This window comes from Vicugna pacos, chromosome 7 (assembly GCF_048564905.1).
Source record: "Vicugna pacos chromosome 7, VicPac4, whole genome shotgun sequence".
Lineage (NCBI taxonomy): Eukaryota > Metazoa > Chordata > Mammalia > Artiodactyla > Camelidae > Vicugna > Vicugna pacos.
This window is the reverse complement of record NC_132993.1, coordinates 19,638,370-19,656,924: the sequence shown is the minus strand read 5'-3', so window position 1 is coordinate 19,656,924 and position 18,555 is coordinate 19,638,370. Positions and strand designations below refer to the sequence as shown.

At 33.9% G+C, this 18,555-nt stretch overlaps 1 protein-coding gene across 1 annotated transcript in view; it reads right to left on the bottom strand.

Moving 5' to 3' along the window:
- COPG2 (COPI coat complex subunit gamma 2) overlaps positions 1 to 18,555 on the bottom strand; it is a 243,733-nt gene that overhangs the window by 200,352 nt on the left and 24,826 nt on the right. Inside the window, exons 7-9 of the mRNA XM_072964470.1 lie at positions 18,222 to 18,314; positions 17,167 to 17,253; positions 15,918 to 16,075 (exon numbers count right to left, since the gene is read on the bottom strand). Of these exons, the coding sequence (XP_072820571.1) occupies positions 15,918 to 16,075; positions 17,167 to 17,253; positions 18,222 to 18,314 (338 nt within the window). The remainder of the gene's footprint in view (positions 1 to 15,917; positions 16,076 to 17,166; positions 17,254 to 18,221; positions 18,315 to 18,555) is intronic.

Genomic DNA, 18,555 nt, shown 5'->3' with positions numbered 1-18,555 from the left:
GACAAAAAGCTGTGACACACACAAAGAAATAGTAAGGTATGGGCCCATATTTAGGGGAAAAAAAGCAGTCAAAGAGATTATTCTTGAGGAAGCCCAAAGGTTGCCTTTACTAAGCAAAGACTTTAAGTCAACTAATATAAATATGTTCAAAGAAGTAAAAGAAAGCATGTCTAAAGAACTGAAGGAAATTAAAAGTTGAAGGCATGACATCATGCCTCACGGAAGAAAGAACACCAACAAAGGGATTAAAATGAATTTTTTTTTAAAGGAACCAAACAGAAACTCTGGATTTGAAAAGTACAATAATTGGAACAAAAAATTCGAATCTGCTTGGATAAAAAAACAAGAACCTACAATATACTGCCTACAAGAGACTCACTTTAGGGTGAAAGACACACATAGATTGAAAGTGAGGGGATGGAAAAAGATATTTCATGCAAATTAAAATGACAAGAAAGCAGGGGTAGCAATGCTCATATCAGACAAAACAGATTTTAAAACAAAGTCCATAAAGAAAGACAAAGGAGGACACTATATAATGATAAAGGGATTAACAAAAGAAGAGAATATTACACTCATTAACATGTGTACACCCAATGTAGGAGAACCTAAATAAAGTAAATACTAACAGACATAAAGGGAGAAACTGACAGGAATACAATAATAGTAGGAGACTTTAACATCCCAGTAACATCAATGGACAGATATGCCAGACAGAAAATTCAATAAGGCAACAGAGATCCTAAATGACACAATAAAACAGTTGGACTTAATTGACAGCTACAGGACACTACATCCAAAAAACACCTGGAATCCAGAATTCTTTTCAAGCATGCATGGAACATTCTCTATGTTAGACCACATACTAGGACACAAAACAAACCTCAACAAATTTAAAAGTATAGGAATTATTTCAAGCATCTTCTCTGACCTTAACAGTATGAAACTAGAAATCAACCATAGAAAGAAAAATGGGGAAAAAATGGTCACATGGAGACTAAACAGCATGCAACTTAAAAAAAAAAAGTCTGCGATGAAATCGAAGAGAAAAATCAGAAAAATCCTTGAGACAAACAACAATAAAAACACAACTTTACAAAATCTATGGGATGCAGCAAAAGCAGTTCTAAGAGGGAAGTTTGTAGTGATACAGGCCTTCCTCAAGGAGCAAGAAAAACCTCAAACAAGCTAACTTACTACTTAAAAGAATTAGAAAAAGGAATAATAAAGACCAGAAAGAAAATAAAAAATCAAAAAACAATAGAAAAGATCAATAAAAGCAAGAGCTGATTTTTTGAAAGGATAAACAAAATGTACAAACCTCTAGCCACGTTCACCAATGAAAAAAGAGAGAGGACCTAAATAAACAAAGTAAGAAATGAAAGAGGAAAAATAACAACCAATTTCACAGAAAATAAAACAAAAAAAAATCACAGTATTATAAACAGTTATATGCCAACAAATTGGACAACCTAGAAGAAATGGACAAGTTTCTAGAAACATACAGTTTGCCAAAATTGAGTCAAAAAGAAAAAAATAATTTGAAGATACCAATCACTAGAAGTGAAATAGAATTTAAAAAAAAAAAAAATTCCCTGCAAACCACAGTCCAAGATGGCTTCATTAAAGAATTCTACCAAACATACAAAGAATTTATATCTTTTCTTCTCAAACTATTTCAGAAAACTGAAGAGGAGAAAACACTCCCAAAGTCATTCTATGAAGCCACCAACACTCTGATAGCAAAACCAGACAAGGACACCACAAAAAAAAAAAAAAAAAAAGGAAGAAAATCACAGGCCACTATCTTTGATGAATATAGATGCAAAAATCCTGAACAAAATTTTAGCAAACCAAATTCAACAGTACATACAAAGGATCACATACCATGATCATGCTGGATTCATTCCAGGATTGCAAGGATGGTTTAACATATGCTAATCAATCAATGTGCTATACCACATTAACAAAAAAGGGGCAAAAACATCACAAAAGCTATTTACGACAAACCCACAGCCAATGTAATATTCAATGGCAAAAAGCTGAAAGCCTTCCCACTAAATTCATGGATGCCCACTCTCATCATTTCTATTCAACCTAGTTCTAGAAGTCCTAGCCACAGCAATCAGACAAGAAAAAGAAATAAAAGGTAACCAAATTGGAAGGGAAGAGGTAAAACTGTTATTATATACAGATGATGTGATACTCTATACATAAAACCCCATAGACTCTGCACAAAAACTATTATGACTAACAAATGAATTCAACAAGGTAGCAGGATACAAGATTAATATAGAGAAATCAGTTGTATTTCTTTGTACTAATAATGAAATACCAGAAAGAGAAAGTTTAAAAAAAAAAAAAGTCCTATTTAAAATCACATTGAAAAAATAACTGCCTAGAAATAAACCTAACCAAGGAGGTGAAAGATCAGTATGCTGAGAACTATGAAACACTGATAAAGGAAACTGATGATGATTCAAATAAATGGGAAAGATATCTCATGCTCTTGGATTGGAAGAATCAATATTGCTAAAATGGTCATACTATGCAAATTACTCTCCAGATTTAATGTGATCTCTATCAAATTACCCAGAACATTTTTCACAGAAATAGAACAAATAATTCTAAAATTTACATTGAAATCACAAAAGACACAGAATTGCCAAAGTAATCCTGAGGACAAAGAACAAAGCTAGAGGCATAACTCTCCCTGGCTTCAAACAATACTACAAAGCTACAGTAATCAAAATGGCACAGCAATGGCACAAAAACAGATATACAGATCAATGGAACAGAATAGAGAGCCCAGAAATAAACCTATACACCTACAGTCAATTAATCTTTGACAAAGGAGGCAAGAACATTTGATGGAGAAAAGACAGTCTCTTCAGCAAGTAGTGTTGGGAAAGCTGGACAACCTCATGTAAATTAATGAAATTAGAACACTCCCTCACACCACATACAAAAATAAACTCAAAATGGCTTCAACACCTAAATATAACACATGACACCATAAATTTCTTAGAAGAGAACACAGGTAAAACATCGTCTGACATAAATTGTTGCAATCTTTTGGTCTCTGAAGGCAAAAGAAATAAAAGCAAAAATAAACAAATGGGACCTAATCAAACTTAAAAGCTTCTGAACAGCAAAGGAAACCATCAACAAAATGAAAAGACAACCTACGGAATGGGAGAATATATTTGCAAATGATGCAAATAACAAGGGCTTAATTTCCAAATTAATTTCCAAACTCTACATCAAGAAAACAAACAATCCAACTTAAAAAATGGGCAGAAGACCCAAAAAGACATTTTGCCAAAGAAGATATACAGATGGCCAACAGATACAGAAAAGATGATCAACACTAATTATCAGAGAAATGCAAATCAAAACCACAATGATGTATCATTGCACATCTGTCAGTATAGCTATCATCGAAAAGTCTATAAATAATAAATGCTGGAAAGGGTGCAGCGAAAAGGGAACCCTTGTATACTGTTGATTGGAATGTAAATTAGGGCAACCACTAAGGATAACAATATATAGGTTCCTTAAAAAACTAAAAATACAGCTACAATATGATCCACCAATTCCACTCCTGGCATATATCTAAAAAATGACAAAAACTTTAATTCAAAAAGATACATGCACCCCAATGTTCATAGCAGCACTGTTCACAATAGATAAGAGATGGAAGCAACCTAAGCGTCCATAAACAGATGAATGGATAAAGATGCAAGACATACAGATATAATGGAATATTACTCAGTCATAAAAAAGAATCTGCAGCAACATGGATGGACCTACAGAATACCATACTAAGTGCAGGAAGTGCAGTAAGTCAGACAGAGAAAGATAAATATTGTATGATACCTTTTATATGTGGAATCTAAAAATAATACAAATGAATCTACTTACAAAATAGAAACAGACAGAAAATAAATTTATGTTTACTAAAGGGAAAAGGGGGAGTAGGGATAAATTAAGATTAAGGGATAAGCAGGTATACACTACTATACAGAAATAAAACACATAAGCAATAAGGATTTACCATATAACCCAGACAACAATATTCAGTATCTTGCAATAACCTACAATGAAAAATAATCTAAAATATATATACATACATATAACTAAATCACTTCTTTGTACACCTGAAACTAATACAATATTATAAATCAACTATACTTCAATTTAAAAAAAGAGAGTTTGGAAACAATGAAAAAATTTTTTCAAATCTACAATTCAATAGTTAATTTGCATTCACAGTAGAAAAAACTCAGTAAACCTGAAGATAGGTAAAATGAGGTAATTCAGCTGAGAGATTAAAAAAAAAAAGAATGAAGAAAACAAAACAGCGTCTTGGAGACCTGTGCAATATGACCAAGTATGCCAGTATTTGATAGGAGTCCCAGAAGGAAAGAGGCAATGGGACAAAAGGAATATCTGGAGAAATAATGGTCAAAAACTTCCAAAATTTGATTTTTAAAAAGCCATTAATCTACGTACTTGAGAATCTCAACAAATCCCAATAGGATAAATAAAAAAAGACTCATACAGAGACACACCGTAAGTCACAGTGATGAAAGCATAAGACAAAGAGAAAATCTTGACAGCAGCAAGATAAGAGATACTCATCACACTGTACAGAGGAGAATCAATACAATTAATGGCTGATTTTTCACCTGGAACAACAGAATAGAGAATGCCATATTCAAAGAACTGAAATTAAAAAATAAGAATTCTCTACCCAACAGAACTATCCTCTAAAAATGGAGGCTAAAAAAGGACATTTCTAGATAAGCAATGACTGAGAGAATGCATTGCTAACATACCTGATTTATAAAAAATAATAAAGAAAGTGTGTTAGACTGAAAGACTGACTCCAAACAATGGCATGAATAATCAAGGAGAAAAAAGGGCACTAGAAATGGTAAATATGTGAGTTGATATAAATGAATCTATAAATAATTTTTTTCATTTCTTAATTATTTTAAATGACATAAAATTGTATAAAGCAGTAATTATAACACTGCATTGTTGGATTTATAATGCATACACATAATATACATGACAATAATAGCAAAGAGGAGTGTGGAGAGATCAGAACTAACTAGAGCAAAGATTGTACATTTTACTAAAACTAATTTAGTCTTAATCTGAAGTAGACTGTGGTAAGTTAAAATGCATATTCTAATCCTTAGAGAAACAACTTTTTAAAAATAAAAATACTGACAGAGAAATTAAAATGACACACTGAAAACATTTATTTAACACAAAAGAAGGCAGTAAAGAGGAAGAAAGGGACAAAAAGACAAGAAACTTATACAGAACAAAGAGCAAAATGGAAAAGGTAAATACAAAAATATCAATAATTATATTAAGTGTGAGTGGTATAAACACCCCAACCAAAAGATAGAGATTGCCAGACTGGATAAAAAAGCAAGATGTACTGTCTACAAAAGCTACACATTAGATTCAAAGATATAAATAGGATGAAAGTGAAATGATGAAAGATATGTGATGCAAACAGTAATCCTAAGAGAACAGGAGTGGTTATTTTAATACAGATAAACAGAATTTCAGATAAAAATATTACACCAGACAAAAAGAGATACTTCATAATGAGAAAAATCAAAACATCAGGATGATATAACAATGATAAATGCATACTTAATAACAGAGCATCAAAATACATGAAACAAAACTTGACAAAATGACAGGAAAAACAGACCATTTAACAATAATAGTTGGAGATGTCTATACCTACCCAATATTTGAGAGAACTAGACAGAAAATCATCAAGGATATAGAGGACTTGAGCAACTTAATCACGCAACTCAACCTACAACATTCAACCCAGTGACTGTAAAATACACATTCGTTTCAAGTCCATATGGACAGTTCTCAAGGACAGATTAAATGCTAGTCATAAAACAAATCTCAATACATTTAAAAAGACAAATCATCCAAGCATGTTCCCCAACCACAACTGAGTTAAATTATAAATCAACAACATAAAATAAAACAGAGAAATCCCCAAATATATGGAAGTTAAAGAACGTATTTCTAAGTAAGCCATGGATCAAGAATAAACCAAATGGAAAACAAGAAAATATCTGAAACCAAATGACAACAAAAACACAATATATCAAAATTTGTGAGATGTAACTAAAGCAATTCTTGGAGAGAAATTTATAGCTGTAAATACCTATACCAGAAAAGAAGGTCACAAATCAATAATCTAAGCTTCCACAACAAAGAAATTAGAGAAAGAAGAGTTAAACCAAGCCCATAACAAGAAGAAAGTAAATTCAAAAATATCAGAGCAGAGATCAATGGACTAAAGTGCAGAAAAATAATAATTTTTAAAATATCCATGAAACTCAAAGTTAGTTCTTTGAAAAAATTCAACAATATTGACAAACCTTTAGCTAGACTAAGCAAGATAAAAAAGAATACAAATCACCAAAATCAGGAATGAAAAAGGGGACAACACTACTGACCCTAAAGAAATTAAAATGATTAAAAAGGAATATTATAAACAACAATACGCCAACAAATTAGATAACTTAGATGAAATCAAAAAATCTCTAGAAATACCAAACTACTAAAGTTGACTCACAAAGAAATACAGAATCTAAACAGACTTATGAGTTATTTAAAATCTTTCCTCAAAAAACAAAAACAAACAAACAAACAAACAAACAGGTCCCAATGGCTTCACTGGCTAATTTTACCAACTATGTAAAGAAATAATACCAATCCTTCACAAACTCTTTCATAAAATAAATGAGGAGGGTATACTATCTCCCAATTAATGATGTGATGCCAGTATTATCTGGATAACAAAGACTGACAAATTTTCACAGGAAAACTACAGACCAATATTCCTCCTGACATAGACATACAAACTCCTTAACAAAACATCAGCAAACTGAATCCACCAATACATAAAAAGAATTATATACCATAATTGAGTAGCATTTATCCCAGGAATGCAAAATTAATTTAACATCAACAAATCAATTTATGTTACATACCAAATTAACAATATAAAGGACAGAATCCACATGATCATTTTAACAAATGAAGAAAAAGCAATCAACAAAAATCTAACATCCACTCATGATAAATACTCTCAAAAAACTAGAGATTGAAGGAAATGCCCTCAGCTGATAAAGGGCATCTTCAGAAAATCGCATTAACATGAAGTTTCATGCTTTCTCCTTTAGCGGGACAAGGTAAGGGTATATGCTCAGCACTTCTACTCAGCATTGTACTGAAGGTTCAAGATGGTACAATTAGGCAAAAAAAGAAATAAAAAAACATCTAGTTGGGAAAGGAAGATATGAAGCCATTTTTGTTCCGAGATGACATGATCCTGTACATGAAAATCCCAAGGAACACACACACACACACACACACACACACACACAGAATAAATGACCATAACAAGGTTACAGACTACAAGATCAACATGCAAAAATAAAAAATCACCGTATTTCTATACTGGCAACAATTAATCCAAAACAGGCAGATTTTTTGTTGTAGAAACTCAAAGGTGATGCTAAAATTTATAAGGACCCAGAATAGTCAAAAAATTTTTCAAAAAACTAAATATAGAAAGCAAACAATGATATACACAAAAGGAAAAAATAGAGAGTAATTCAATAATGGAAAAGTTTAACCCCCTACTTTCAGTAATGGATAGAACACCCAGATAGAAAAATCAGTAAGTGGGCTGGAACATCATAGAGCAAATTGACCTAGTAGACATATAGTGAACATTCTACCCAACAACAGCAGAACACACAATCTTCTCAAGTGCACAGGGAACATTTTCCAGAATAGATCACATGTTAGGTCACAAAACGAGTCTTCAATTTAAGATGATTAAAATTATACCAAGTATCTTTTTCAACCACAATGAATGAAACTAGAAATCAATAACAAAAGGAAAACTGGAAAATTTATAAATATGTGGATATTCAACAATACACTCTTCAACTACCAATAGGTCAAAGAAGAAATCAAAGAGGAAATTAGAAAATACCTTCAGACAAACAGAAACATGGCATATCAAAAGTTATGGGATGCAGTAAAAGCAGTACTAAGAGGGAAGTTTATAGTGAAAAACTACATATTTTTGAAATGCCACCTATGATAATATACATACAAAATCAAAAGGAACTGTCAGAGAAATTCCGAGAATGAACAAGTGAGTTTAACAAATGAGGGGTAAGGATCATTTTGTCCAAAACTGGTCTTCTGGCCACCCAGAAAGAAGCTAGGTTCCTAAGAACCTCCATAAAAACTGGACTCAGCCAAATCTGTAAGGTAATTGATTCTGCTCAACCACAAAGCTTGGACTCAAGCTCCTTCCCATCATACCAAAGGAGGGGCCAGTACTTCCCCAATCGTAAAGGGGGTCATGGAGATTCCTGCTACTAGCATGCCAAGTCATACATCAAGCAAGGTTTGGATCCCAGCCCCTGATTATGCCAGGTAAGGGCTGCTTCCCCTCAAAATTTATGCTAAGCTGTCAAAATAGGTTATCATAATTTGTTGGCATGTTCATAGTAGTCTCTTCCAATCTTTTTTATTTCTGTGGCATCAGATGTAATGTTTGCCACATTATATTATTTCTGCATCTCATCCCTGATCACAACAGTGAGGGGCTGGTGCTCCTGTATTTAACCAATTTTAAAGCCTCAAAGCCCAAGGGCCATAATCCCTCTCTCAGGCTGAGAAAAATGCCTATAGACCTCTGTGCACTGTCCTAGGATGAAAGGGCAATGTGGGGCCCATCTATGAGTTTCTCCCAATGAACATTACTTCAGTAGGTAAGGTGTGAGTTTTGCTTAGACATCTGTACTTATTTGCATAAAAATTGTTACAGGAAGGTGGGCATCAAGTCAGGTTTCTACTATGGCTTTCCGGAAGTGGATCAAAGGATGAGAGGTCAAAGACTCATTCTGGCATTTTGGCAGCATGGCCAGTCACTGGGATGGCTGGTCTCACTAGTGTCTGTGGGAAACAGCCCTAAAGTCCCAGTGAGTGAAAAACCTAGGGGATAAGATTGCCCAGGTTAGAACTTCTTGGTTATTATTAATGGTCTTGGTGTGACTGCCTCAGGAAGAGGCAAATTCAACTGAGGGGAAAGCTAAACAACCCCTGACAGAATTATATATACACAGGGAAGAGAAATAAGGATGCAAAACAAGAGCTGTGAACACTACTGCAAATGAATAAGGGAGGAGCATTTGTTCCACTATATATCTACACTATTATAAAGCTATGATGATAGGGCAATGTTTTGCTGGTACAGGAACAGAAATACAGAGCAGTGGAGAACAAGAGCCCAGAAACAGACCAATGTACATAAGGATACCTGACCTATGGTAAAGCTGATACCACAGCAGTGGGTATAGACAGATATTTCAATAAATAGTGCTAGGACTACTGGGTATCCAAATGGGAAAAAAATATTGCTGTCTCATACCATATCCAAAAAATAATTCCAAGGTAAAGTACAGACCTAAAACATAAAAGCTAAACCTATAGTGCTTATAGAAAATAATAGAAAAGATATATTTGAGAATTTGGAGTAGAAAACATTTCTTGATCAAGATACCAAAAATATTATTTCAAAAGTACAATACTGGTATTATATTTAAGAATGTTCTGTTCATTAAGATACCAAGAAAGGGAAGAGACAAACTTGAGTGGAAAAAGCTATTTGTAACATGTACAACCAACAAAGGACTCACATCTAGAATACATAAAGAACACCTAGAAATCAATGAGAATAAAACAGATAACTCAAATCCTCATTACCCAAAAATGGGCAAAATTCCAACAGGTATTTAAAAAGAAAGAATATCCAAATGGCTAATAAAAATACAAAAACGTTCTCATACTCATTAGTAATTAGGAATTTACAAATTAAAACCACAATGATTTGACAAGAATGCCAAGACAAATGAGACAACTGCAAACTCTTACTGCAACTGGTTATCCACATGTGAAAGAATGAAACTGGACTCCTACCTTACACCATGTACAGAAATACCTCAAAATGTTTCAAAGACCAAAATGTAAAAGATAAAACTATAAAAACTCTTAGAAGAAGGAGGCACAGGTGTAAATCTTTCTGACCTTATATTAAACAATAGTTTCCTAGGTATAATACCAAAAGCAACCAAAGAAAAAAAGACAAATTAGACTTCATCAAAATTTAAAACTTTCATAATTCAAAGGACACTATCAAGAAAATGAAAAGGCAACCCACAAATGGAAGGAAGTATTTGCAAACTGTGTATCTAATAAAGTTCTAGTATCCAAAATATATTTAACAACACTGACAGTTCAACAATAAAAGACAAATAACCCAATTTTTAAAATGAACAAATGATCTGAATAGACCTTTCCCAAAGAAGATACACACATGCCCAATAAGCACATGAAAAGATGCTCTGGCTTGTTAGAGAAACACAGCCTTCCCAGCTGTCAAACCTAGAACTTATTTGTGTAACTTTTTTTTCAGTAAAACTTTTCCAATGGGGAAAAAAATCCCACAACAAGATATGTCTTCACACCTACTACAGTGTGCATAATAAAAAAGACAGACAATAATGAGTGTTGGTGAGGATGCGGAGAAACTGGAACCTTCATACACAGCTGGCAAGAATGTAAAATGGTGCAACCACTTTGGAAAACAGTTTGGCACTCCTCAAAAAGGTAAACAGAGTTATACTATGACTAGGCAATTCTACTCACAGATAAATGTCCAAGAGAACTGAAAACATGTTCACATAAAAAATTATATGACTGCCCAGAGTGGCATTATTCATTATAGCCAAAGACTGGAAACAACCCAAATGTTCATTAACAGATGAACAGATGAATAAAATATGCTATAGCCACCCAGTGGAATATTACTCAGCCATTAAAGAATGAAGTACAGATACTTCTATAACACAGGTGAACCTTGAAAGCACTACTGTAAGTGAAAGAAACCAAAAACAAAAGACCACATATTGTACGATTCCATTTATATGAAATGTCCAGAACAGGCAAATCCATAGAGACAGGAAGCAGATTAATGTTCTCTAGGGGTTGAGGAGAGGGTTGAATAGGGAGTGACTTTTAATGGGTTGGGGGATTCTCTTTAGGGTGATGAAAATGTTCTGGAGTTAGTGGTGGTTGTTATACAACTTTGTGAATATACTAAAGACCACTGAATTACACACTTTAAAAAGGTGAATTTTATGATACGTGAGTTGTATCTCAATAAAACATATATAACATATTCCTTAGGTTAGTAAAAATGTAAAAGTTTGAAAATATCAAGCCTCAGAAAATCAGTATCATCCACACTTCTGGCTGGAATGCACACTGGTACAGTCACTTTGAAAACAGAAAGCCTAACATTCCTTAGTAAAGAGATATATACCCAACAATCCAGCAATTCTGTTCCTAGATATAGACTCTATAGAAGTGCATGTTACGTACAAAGAGATAACTCTGTGTGGTACAGGTACAGGGATGCTGTTTATAGCCATTTCATTATTAACAAGTGCTCAAAACAGTCCAAATGCCTGTTAATAGAAGAATGAATATAAATAAACTGGGAAGTATTCAATCAAGGAAATACAAAATACAATTAAAATAAACTAGAGCTACACCAAAAACAAGGATGAATCTTACACCAAAATACTGAGTGAAAAAAATAAGACCCAAAATACAGCGTGATTCAATGGAGAGAATGTTCAAAACAAAGCAAAACTAAACCTGACTGTTTAGGGATGCATGCACGGAGGGGTAAAAAATCTAAATACAAGCAAAGAGATGACTACCATAAAAGTCACAATAGTGGTTTCTACTGGGAGTAATTATGACCAAGAAGGATACATAAAGCATTTTTTAAATACTAGAAATAAACTATACCTAATGTATACAGTCATTATAAGGGTGTTTCACAGCAACTGGACAGAACGTACATACAACTATAACTGCGTAACTTGCACGTATTTTTCTGTATGTACATTATGTTCCTCAATTTAAAAATTTTAAAGAATATTGTATATTCTCTCTTAGACACAGGGTTATAAATCTGAGGTTAGTTTTATTATCAGTGATGTACAGATCAACTACAGTCTATGGGTTTTTATTCTTGATTGACAAATCTAAGAGAAGTTTGCTTAAAGTCAGCACAAGAACTTAATTTCTTATATTTAAGATTTTGCTTTACATACTTTGAAACGGTATTATTAAGTATATGCAAGATCATTCCTGTTGCACGTTTTTCAGACCATTACTTTTGTCAGAATACAAGAATCCACTTAAGTCATTTTTAATGCTCTAAACCCTGATTCCCATTCTGGCTTATACTAATACTACTAAACTGCACTTTGTGTTAGTATATACCTACAATATATTCTTGACATATTTATTTATTTTGTTTCCTTATCATTTTGTTCAGAAGTGTCTTTTGTAAATTTAATAGTAGCAATAGTAGGTCTGTTATTTTGTTTACCCAATCTGAGACTCTTTTAATAAGTATTCTTTTAATAATATAAGTAAACCCATTTATATTTATTATGACAACTGAAATATTTCATTTGCTAGCCAGCCTCCAAAATGTCCCCCCCAAATCTCCACTTTTGAACATCCACATCCTTGTGCAGTCCCCTCCCATGCTATACTAGGGTTGGTCTGTGTGACCAAGAGAATCCATCAGAGGCAATGGTGTGTCACTTTTGATATTAGGTTATAAATCCCTCCCACTTTCATCTGAGGCTCTCCCAGCAGCTCATTCAGGCAGACTATAGAGAGGCTTTCAAAGTGAGAAACGAAGCATCTGGCTGATTGCCAGGGAGAAACCGAGGCCTGTCAACTACTACACAAGTGAAACTAAACTGAATCTTGCATATCCAGATGACTGCAGCTCTCAACTTGACTGCAACATCAAGAGGGGACCCTGAAGCAAAACCAGACACCTAAGCCATTTCCAGATTCCTGACCACAGAAACTGAGACAATAAATGTCTGCTAAAGCTGCTCACACAGCAAACGATAACTAACACATCGGCACTTAATTCCATCCAATTCATTTTGTTTTCTATTTATATATTCTGTCTTTATTATTTTTTCCTTACCAACCTTCAATCAAATTTTCTTTGTTCCATTTTTATTTCCACATTTTTAAAGCTTTACGTTTCATTTATATGCTTAGTTACTAACCCATATATTTTTCCAACAAAGTTTAATATTAATCATTAACAATTATCTTCCTCCCAAACAAAAACAAACAAAAAACTCAAAACCAAAACAACAACAAAAAAAATCTTAACATGCTTTTATTTCCATCTAACATCATTATTTATCATGTTGCTATCCTGGTATTTCTGAACTTGTTATCAAATTTTAAAGTTAAAATATCTCTTTAGAATTATCTACATAAGCAGTGAGAATTCCACTGCTTACTATTACTTCTTAAATCCCACTATTGCCTTCTAAGTATCTATTTGTTTGTGCTGGCGTAAATCTATGAATAATTCTTACAAAGTGACTGGTAAACATAAACTTTATGTTTGAAAATACCTTCCTTTTGCCATCACTGATGAATGATAGTTTGGCTGGGTACAGAATTCTAGACTGACAGTTAATTTCCCTTTGCATTATGAAGATATTGCTCCATGATGCCTCACATGCAATGCAGCTGAGAGAAATCTGAAATAAAACTATATAAGTCAAATTTTCTTTACATCAAATTTAGAATTTTCTCTTTATCCTTGATGCTCAAAAAATTCACTGATAAAATGTGCTTGCTTGTTTATCTTTGTCCTTCATTCTACTCACATTTGGTGTTTTGTTTTGTTTTTTTACTCTAATAATCACATCTTTCTTTCTACAGGTCTGAGAAATTACCACTTTTAAAAGTTAACTTTGTATTACATTATAATAAAAATATAGGAAAATATATGAGGTAACTGTTACGGATTGAATGCTTGTATTCTTCCCCCCACTCCCACCAAATTCATATTGAAGCCCCAACCCACAGTATGACCCAATTTGGAGACAGGACCACTAAGGAAGTAATTAAGGTTAAATGAGGTCACAGGGTGGGGTCTTGATCTGATAGGATTAATATCCTTAAAGAAACAACAGAGCTCGCTCTCTCTCTCTCCCTGCACATGCACCAAAGGAAGATCATGTGAGCATACACCAAGTAGGCAGACATCTGCAACCCAAGGGAAAGTTCTCACCAGACACCAACCCTACTGGCCCTCTGATCTTTGATTTCCTAGTCTCCAGAACTGTGAGAAAATAAATTTCTGTTGTGTAAGCCACTCAGTCTGTGGTATTTTCTACGGCAATCCTAGCAAACTAACACAGAGACAATCTTGAAGATGCTTTTATATTTTTATCTCCTACGGTTTCTGCTTCTCTGGTTGAATTCTGATATACTACTTTAAGTTCTAAAATTCCTTTTTAGCTCTTTTTTATAGTTTCCACTTCCTCTATTCATTCATTATAACTAGTTCCCATTAAACTCTTTAACAAGTTTATAATAGGTGCTTTAAATTTTTATCTGCTAATTCCAATATCTGGGCCATATTAGGGTCAATTTCTTTCGATTACTTTTGCTCTTTACTACTGGCCATATTTTCCAAATTCTTTGCACGTCAAGCAATTTAATTTATACTACATACAGACACTGAGAATGATATGATGCAAAGACTCTAGAATTTATAATGTTTCCCCAGCAGGCAGGTAACTTGGCTGGGACCAAATTCCAAACTTTATCTCCTCCCTAGTGAGCTGCAACTGAATTCTCCATTCAGTTCATTCAGCTGACAGCTACTACTTTTTGCCAGGTTTTCTGGAGTCTTTCTCTGTATATGCATCATTTGGTGGTCAGTCAAGAATTTTTGCAGAGCTTAACACTGATTTTGAGGCTTGCTCTAACTGTGGCTTCCTCTTTCCCAGGATTTCCACCCTAAATTTTCATCACTCTTCTAATTTCAAACTATGTTCTGACCCCACTGTCCAGTAAATACTATGGGTTCCTGTGATCCCACGCCCAAGAATTGTGGCGTGCCCTCAGAGACTAGCCAGAGACACACAAATCTCACACAGTATAGTTTCCGTCTTCCAGGCATCAATTTTCCTCCAGTTTCTGCCTACTTTTCACCACTCACCAGTACTTTCAAATAGTATGGGTTTTCTTGCTCTGGGGAAGCACAGTTTTGTGCTAATGATATAATTATGATTTGCAGGACGACTAATATTACCAAGCTACTCTACCATTATTGAAAACAGGAAGCTCAACTGAATATTTTTTAATATTCCATTTTATCTTCTCTGTTGACATTTACATTATATTTCCTAGTTTTTTAAATGATTACTCGAGAGATTACAGTATTCATCCTTATATTATTAGTCTACCATCAGATAATATAACACTACGCCATGAACAACATAAAACCTTACAAACGTGTAATTCTACTGGTCTGACACACTTTAAATAAATAAATCATTTAAATAAATGCAGTACTTCAACATTCTTTTATAAAAATAAAAGGGATAAACAAGATGATTCTTAATGTCACTTCTAGCTTTCACATTTAATTATTGTATACCCTATGATAAATATTTTTGTTCAATATCAGTTTGTTATTGTATTACTAGCAATCATAATTTATAAAGTATATCTACCAAAGCATACATTAAGGTAAAAATAAAAGTTGTTACATGGAATCCTATGATTTTTTTCTTAATTTGGAAAACACTAAATCCATCTGTAAAGTCAGCATTGCCCAAAAATACTCATAAAGGAAATAAACTCTGAAGTATGTTAACCAGCAAATGGAAAATTACTTAGGTTTAGGTGAAAACACTTACCCCTCTTCATTTTCTTTCAGTAAGCGACTGGCAATTCGGATCAACATGCAGTAAGCAAACTGTGATTTGAGGCCAGATTTAGTAAATTTATTCAACATCTTAGAAACAGCAAGGCGATCATTCTTTTTAAGGTGATACAAAACTCCCAACGCATGGTACTAAAAAAACAAGAAGAGAATGTAACAGAGAGAGACAGCTGAGTAGGAAAAGGATAAAACTTACATGAAAATAGAATATGGAACTAGATTTTTAATAAAAAGATACCCAAGTCTATACAAATAGAATATTTTTTTCATACTGAATCAAACACAGGCAAGATTGAAAGAGTAAGAGTTTCTAATTTACCCCCAGAAGTCGTTAATTCAGATTAGGTAAGTATTAAGGAGGTGACATACAATCTGAAGATGGCTCTAGCAGGCTCAGCGTTGCCCCATCCATCCTTAGTACAAAGGTTCTCAGGTCCAAGGCTTTACCAGTGTTACAGGTCTCTCTTAGTGGCTTTAAATCATCTGTGGTTATGTTAGTAGTTAAAGGATTAATCCCCTAAAGGAGGCTTAAGGAGTATAATTATCATGGCACTTCGTGTAAAAACACAGTGATCAGAGTTAGGAGGGTGAGAATGTTTCCCAAGGGAACAATTACTACTCTATTTCCTCATAACTGAATATGCTAACATGAGAAGTTATAAACAGTGGAAGGGGAGAAATAAGTACCCTCTCAAATACAAATGGGGTGCTTCACATAAAATTGCCAGTTAAGATTTAATTTTGTTCCTTTTAATTAAGACTAGCCCAATGAGTATCAAAAAGAGATCTTTCCAACAAAATAATTTCAAAGCTTCACAAAGTGAAAATTACTCTTTACTGTTTTTATAATGTCTACTATAATCAAGGCCTGAAAAGCTTAGAATTGAACATCCTTCTTCACAAATTATTTTCAAACAAAGGACTGAAACGCATTATGACCTTTGGAATGAGCATCTCAAACTACTACTGAGCATAAGGACTTTTCCCAAACACTGTTACAGTGTCTACTAAACATCAGCAGGGCCTACGGCGGTAATCATCATGAGTGGGATGTTTACTTGAGAATATGCACTAATAGGCTGCCTAATATTAAGCTGATTAATATTAGTCGTACTATAATATTCAGCTAATACTCCTCGGGGGAATCAATAAATTGCCCCTAAAATGTAGGGTTAAAGAAAGATGATCTTGAGACATAAGGCAAGGTGACTCAATGACAGTACCTGGACCATAATATTATCACTTGAAGCAGCTTCTTGGGCTTCATTGACCCAGCGCTTAACCACATCATAGCTTATCTTCATCATGTGCTAAATACAGAAAAAATTGAGAACAGATCATGCATGGTCACTAAAAGTTTAGAAACACTGAGTTAGTTTTCTTGGAAAATCACTAACAAATATTTCCGGAAAAAAGAAACAGCTTAGTAGCTTTATAAGTCTATTTCAAGTCTCTGAGCCAACTAACAAACCTGAAATACTTTCTCCAAGACCTCTTTGCAAAGGTGAGCACGTTTTGTGGGCACATTTTAAAGGGAAACAATGAGAAAGAAAGAGCAGGAAGGGAATGGATAATTAATAGGATAGTACTTAAATAATGTTAACATTACAGGTTTTACTTTCAGGAAACTCACCTGAAAGAAACCACAGTACCATAAAAAAGCAGAGTGCTTGCTGTAAAACTTGACCAATTATATCAGAACCAGTAATTTTTGTGATTCAGATGATCTATCCATTCACACATTAGTAACTAATTTTAATCAAATGCAACGTTACAGGCTGTCATGAATGAATTTTGCTTTGATGAAAAAGAGAAAGAAAAGGTACTACTAAAACAAAGAGCACTTCCCGGGAGGAAACTCAGTAGCAGGACGGGAGACTCTGGATTGAAGGAAAACTGCAGACACAGGGCACCAACAAAAGCAGAGGACAAAGAGGCAAGAGGCAGAAGGGCAGGTCATCAAGGAAGATTTAAAGAAAGAGACTGATTCTCAGTTTCTTCCCTGATCCCCACCCCACTCTTACCTCCATCTGTATTGTATGTACAATACAACTTTCTGATGACCAAAACCTTTCAAACATGCGTAAATTTCATGTTTTTAACTGCCCATTTTAATTGCTCAATGGTCCTCTGTCCAATAAAGCACTCTTGTATAAAGTAATAGAAATATATACATATGTTTTAATATTTCACTTGTGAGAGAACCACAACGACACTTTGTTTTTGCAACTAGAAACCATACCATGCATGAGAACCACACGGCTACTTGCTCACTTACTAAGGAAGATACCAGTGCTGAACTGGACACACTGGAGACTTTATCCACAATGGCCTGCTTCATGTATCTTTCAATGGCCTGCAACATCGTTCCCTAATAACATTCATAAAGAAAAAGCTGATGAAGCAAAACATTTTCATGCAAAATTATCACTTCAAAGTAATTTACAAAAACCAGTCAAATATTTGTTTCTGTACAAATATCTAGAATGTATTAAAAGGCTTATCGTATCTCAGGGAAGAACCAAGACAACCAAGTGGCAGATTCAAGGAGGAACATTTAAGAGTGTATGTAAGGAAGAAGAATAACTGTTCTACAATGAAACAAAATGTCT